This window comes from Egretta garzetta, unplaced genomic scaffold, assembly GCF_000687185.1.
Source record: "Egretta garzetta isolate BGI_Z169 unplaced genomic scaffold, ASM68718v1 scaffold27, whole genome shotgun sequence".
NCBI classification, from domain to species: Eukaryota; Metazoa; Chordata; class Aves; order Pelecaniformes; family Ardeidae; genus Egretta; species Egretta garzetta.
The window spans coordinates 2,224,033-2,229,916 of NW_009260400.1; the positions used below are offsets into that span (position 1 = coordinate 2,224,033).

Consider the following 5,884-nt stretch of genomic DNA (forward strand, 5'->3'; position numbering starts at 1 on the left):
CCGCCACTGTTGCATAATTTTGTGCAGTGAGCCATGCTGCTCAGGGCACTTCTCTCACCCACTTTAGCAATTTTGAAAGCAGTTTGGGCTGAGCCTCAGCCTGTAAATCTCCTTTGCTGCTAAAACTTGTATTGAAAGCCACTTCAAGGACTGCTTTGTTCCTGGTCCTGCTCTTTAATGAAGTATTGGAATCTGTTAGTAAATAAACTGAGTCAAGTGTCAGCATTGTTGATGCAGCAGGAAGGTAGGATGGTTGAAGACAATTTTAAATAGCAATTAAAATGTCTGACTTCATAGCAAGCAAATAAATACTCCACTTGTTTATTTTCCTAAAGAGAGGTTGATTTTTTTGTTAGTAGATAGGTACCAGGATTTGCAGCCAAGTATAGCCTTTTCTTTAGTGTATCTTTCTGCCAAACAGTGGGATAGCCTAGCTGTGTACTTAGAACACTAAAGACATGTTGTGGAAGATGTATTGCTGGCTTCTAATTCTTATAATGTTGGGAAATGGGCAATAATACTTCTTACAGAGTAGGTATATTTATTTTTTTCTTCTCTCCAGCTACTTTTACATGAAAATTGAAACTCTGTAAGCTAGCATTAGTTTCCATGTAGTAGCGAAGATATTTAGTTTTAGAATTAACTGATTCTGATAACTTGTACTTTAGAGCTGAGGTGTCAGGCAAAGAGAGTATTTTCTCCTGTTCTCCAATAAAGCTGATTGGTGTAATCATCCTGTTCTTCAGGGTTTTAAAATAGGTTTCTGACTTTCACATTAACTGTTAATTAAAAAAGTCTGGACAAACAGAACAAGGTCTCTGTGGCTAATTTCCAGCTGATTTGTCAGCCTCAGGTTGACTTCATATTTTCAGGAACTAATCTGAAAGTGGTGTTGGGGGAGTAATTCTGCTCTGATGGAGCAGCTCTCCCTGTCAGAAGCTGGTTTATCACTTCAGCATGCTCAAGCTGCTGGAGCTCAGCCAGGGACTTGTACCGCGCCAGACTTTCAGGCTGTGAGCAGACATGTACTGCTTGATATGTTACCTTTAAAAACAACTTTGTCTACGGTAATTCTGATCTGAATTGAGTTTTTTGTAACTTGCAAACTTCACAATAAATTGCTATATTTTTTTCTAGAATTACAGTGGTGTTAATGTTATAACCAGTTTTGGAACATGCCTGCTGAGGCATGAGGCATGAGGACTGGAGGAACTGCAGAGTGCTGGGGCAGGGGGCATGTCCCTCCCCAGTTTGGGACTTGGGACCTTTGGGGTGGAGCTCCGCTCTAGCTTCTGACTGCTGCTTGTCTTACAGGGATGGTGTCAGAAGGGGAAGAGATGAGAAAAGGAGCAACTGGCACAGATGTGTTGAAACCAGTGAGTAAAGTCAGTGCCCTGGAGGAAACCTCAGCAGCTATTACTCCCCCGACATCCCCAGCTTCTGGGACTGCCTGGGGTGGTCGGTCTGCACCTACCTTAGTCAAGGATGTGAACCCAGAAGTGCTCAGGAGTGGAGTTGCCTGCCTCCCTGGTGAGTAGCTGAGCCAGAATGTGTCTGGGAAGCGTGGTTTGTAGGAGGGCAAGGGAGATGAGCCTCTGTTTGCAGCGCTGCAGACTGGTGCCAATTCCATTTCTTTCACCCCAAGTCTCTCCAGAAGCAACACTTGAATCCTCTAAAGTTTCTGGATGGGAGGGACAGGAAGTAGAGCTGCCCTCTCATGAAAGTAATGTTAACTTGCTCCCAGGAGTCTCAAAATATTAGCCAAGCATGTATGAGTCAGAAATGCCAAATCTGTGGGCTCATACCAGTAGTTCAAAAAGAGAAGAGTGAGGGTGCAGCTAATGATGGGCTGGTGGGCCTGCCATCAGACCTGGTCGAAGCAATAGGAACTTGATTAACGTGGTAGATAATTAAAGGATAGGAGTGTAGAAGATGCTATTTGACAGTGCTTTTGTAAAACCAGTTTTATTCTTGGTAATTAGAAGTTTGGTTGATTAAATGTAGCTGCCTAGATATAATGGATTTTTAAAAAACATTTGATTTCATGACACACAGTGTTGAAAGGAGTATCTCAATGAAGCGTGGATGAGCAACATGTGGGATGAACGATAGTGCAGCTAAATAGCAGATGACAAAATAGCTATTGAGGGAGGACTTCCCAGAATTGTTCTACCGAGATCAGCCATAGGTCAAACGTTATTCAGTGTTTGCATCTGATATGGCAGCAAGTATCAAATTGCTGCAGATAAAACTTCAGCATGGTACAAGTATTGGCAGAGGGGTAAACAAAGCTGAGGCTGTTGGCCAGAGCAGCCAGGATTGGTTGGTGTGCAGGGCCCACACAAGAGGTCTTTGTGTTTAACCAAATATGAAGTAAAGCAGAAGAAGTGAAATCTGCCTCTCCAGTGCGAAACAGCTGTTCGGCAGTGTGCGTAAGCAGCCCCTGTGGGCTTGCTTTCCTTCCGCAGCCAGCGAGAGGGTTCTCCAGTGCAGGGCAGGAAGATGGCTACATTTGATCAGCTCAGGAGCCACATATGAGTTGAAAATTGGCCACAGAGCAGAGAAGAGGTAAGGCGGACCTGTGCAGCATGGAAAAATTGGGAAGGAGAGCAGAAAGGCAGCACGGTGATTTCCCACTCGCTGCTGGGGCTGCAAGACCAATTTTGACCTCAGATGCGTAAAGGAGAGGGGATGGCTCTAGAAAGTTCTAGAAAGTGATTTTTACCTCTTGTGGTGTACTTGTTGGTGATGCCTCTCAAATAGTTGGGGCTGTTCTGATGCCTTTGTTCTAAAAGGAAATGGTGAATATTGGAGGTGATGCAGAAAAGGGTGACAGCCATTTCTTGTAACTGAATTGGACGTCTTATGGGAAGAGACTGGAAGGTGGTTTATCTCATAAGATGATTGAGAATGAGGTGAAAACACCTTTTGTGCGGGGAAGGAGGAAAGAGACAGACTTTTCCAGTCTTCTGGAAGAAGGTGAAATGAGAAACCAAGCGCAGGGCAGAGTTATGGTATGTTCAAACCTCCTTTGGATTGGTAGGTAAACTGTTCACACATTCCAAAGGAGGATTTCTAATCTTCTGATCTGCTGATCAGGTTGGAAGTTTTAGAGTGTGTACAACAGCCAAGAAATTACAAGGTTTTAGAGAGGGGTCTTTAAGAGAAGCTCATAGTCCATGCTGTTGTAGAAGCCTGACTGCATGTTCTAATGCTCTAGGTGTTTCCTTTGTCACAGATTTCTGTCATAATGTACAACTGTTAAACGAGACAAATGCATTTGAATGTGGGATGAAGAGATTTGCCCTTGAAATGCATTGAAAAAACAAAGTTTGTGTGTGTTTACCACTTCCAGGGGAGTTTTCATCTAAGGGAGGAATCCTGTTTTCTGTAGAAGCAGTATTGAATTTGACTGATCTCTCTTCTCTCACGTGTCTCCTTTTGGATTTCAGTGGGCAATCCTCAGACCTGAGGGAAGGCACTCACCACCCAGTTAAATGCTTTGTGTTAGGTGTTGGTAATGATATAATAATTTCATTAGAAAGAATTAACTTTTATAATGAATAGAGAATAAGAGCTAATTAACGAACTAGTAGCTGATGAAGTTAGGAAGAAGTTTTCCTTTCAGGAGAGTTTCAGTTCTGCATTCTGACCTTGAATCATCTGGTTATGCCACTGTTGGAGACCTAGCCCTGGTGGCTGCAGTTGCTTTTTTGACCTGATCAGGCAATTTCCAGGCTCCTACATGGAAGTTTGAGGTTTAATCAAATTCTGGTGATGCCCAGCCTCCCTGATGGACAAAAGATGCTGCTTCAGAGTAAGAAAGTTTTTACTGAGCCTGGTAATCAAGCTATTTTTCCAGTAATTGAGTGCTTTGCTTTTTTTATTATATTTTCTGATGATCCCTTTAGCTTATGAAGCAAGGTATATTAAGCTTTTTCTAATTTCTCTCCAGTTCTTTGATGATACGGTGTTCAGAGCAGAGTATTTCAGGAGTAATAAAACTCCTCCTGAATCTCACAGATGATGAAAGATTTTGTCCCTGCTGTGAGCAGGAGAAAGCCAGCGTCACGGTTTGGGTCCCTGTGAGGGAGAAAGCCTGGCTTCTGAATGATGCCCATCTGTGTCTGTGGCCCTCACTCAAGTCATGTCCTAGTGACAGGTTGAGATCACACCAGGACGTTTTTCTGTGCTTGGGGCTGTCCATCTGTATCTGTTTTACCTGTCCGCTCACATGCTTGTTCCTGGGATGGGGAGAGAAGTGGTCCAGGACTGTATCTCCTGTGGTAGCCATAAAGTTCAAGACAGACAGACATAGCTTTCTCTAAGCCTCTGGTTTTGTCTTGTGCTTCCCCCCCCAGTTTGTATTACAGGAAATGGCTCCTGTTCTTGTGAACTTCGTTTTACACAATAGAGGTTTAGTCCCTACTGTTCTCCAAACCACTTAACCTTCCCGATGATGTGTGTGAGTGCAGAGCACTGGTCGCTTGAGCAGGCTCTTGCTCCACGGGTGCTGTCGGCTTTTGAATGGCAGTTCTGGGTCTCTGAAGTGGTGTGTCTGCCTGCTCTTCACCTGTCCTCTGCATCAGGAGAAGAGGCTGGGCATAATTCCAGAAATGGCACTGTTAGGTCCTTCTCTTCATAGTTCTTGGTGTGCGTTGTGGCTAAAGCCCAAAGTCAGACTATCATTTTGTTTTGGGAGCTCATAGAGCAGGCTCGGTTCCTGCTCTAAGCTGTCTATTTGGGCTTTTGGAAAGCTGGGGGCAGAGAACTGTTCTCATGGCTAACTGAAGCAGAGGGGTTTCTCCTTCCTCAACATACCACAGCTCAGCTGTGTTGCCCATACTGTGCCTTACCTATTCCCTAGGGACTGAGCCAGCCCTGAAACTAATGAAAGCCTCGCACCAGCTCTGCCCTTGTCAGAGCCGCAGGCAGGCAAGAGCATGCTCCTGGGCTGTTCACTCTGCAGCCTCTGAGGAGGAGCTCCAGGCTCCTGCTCTGGGGTTTTGCTCCCAGGAGGAGATGTCTGGTTAAGTGCTGGGCTCAGCCTCCAGCATGTGTGCCTGGTCTCGTTAGGTAGCGCATTTTGTTCTGCAAACCTGTCTGCATTGTCGTCTGACAACAATGTGAATATTGTAATGCAAGTGGAGGTGAGATTATTTGTCTTGAGTTTGTGAGATTCTTGCTTTTCTCACAGGTTGGGTTAGCATTAGCCAATTTGAGCCATATTTTATGAAGAATGTGTGTTCAGTCCAAATTTAATACTACCATGAGAGAAAGACAAGCAGCACTCAGCTACTTCACTCTGAGGCAGCATTTGGGTACTTTGGAAGTGTTTATAGCCTATCTGCAACATAGGCTATATAGAGTTCTGTGGAGCATTTCCATGAAGGTGATGGGACACTAGTAGGGGAATATGAGGCATACATACCTGGAACCAGGCTCTGTTGACTTCCTTGTGTGACCTCTTTTTTTTCCCTCCCCTCTTTTTACAGGTACCAGAGATAAATCAGGACGTGCAGTGGCCATAATAACAACAAGGAACACAGCCTGGTTAAACCCCCACTGCAATACCACTGAGCTTGTACGCCTTCTTCTGTACTTGCATAGCATCCCAAGGTTTGTGACGCTCGGGCTGACAGCATGGAGAGCTGTGGCCATGTCCTCTTTGCCTTTCAGGGGGGTGGAACAGGTTGACTCTATTGGCCTAGGAACCTGGTCCAGACAGTCCCAAAACTGTGCAGATGGGGTTATCTTGCTAGGATGAACTGGCTGGTGCTCAGTAAGCACTTCGACTATTCTGTATGTGCTTTGCGCACATGGTGTGATAGAATTAGGTATGTACCGAATGTTTTCATGCATTGCCGTGAATCCAAGCCATTCC

General features: G+C 44.8%; 1 protein-coding gene across 1 annotated transcript in view; it reads left to right on the forward strand.

The window, feature by feature from the left end:
• Positions 1–5,884, forward strand: part of PLEKHG4 (pleckstrin homology and RhoGEF domain containing G4) — a 73,694-nt gene that overhangs the window by 13,529 nt on the left and 54,281 nt on the right. The window contains 2 exon segments of the mRNA XM_035898804.1: positions 1,315–1,530; positions 5,496–5,619. Of these exon segments, the coding sequence (XP_035754697.1) occupies positions 1,315–1,530; positions 5,496–5,619 (340 nt within the window).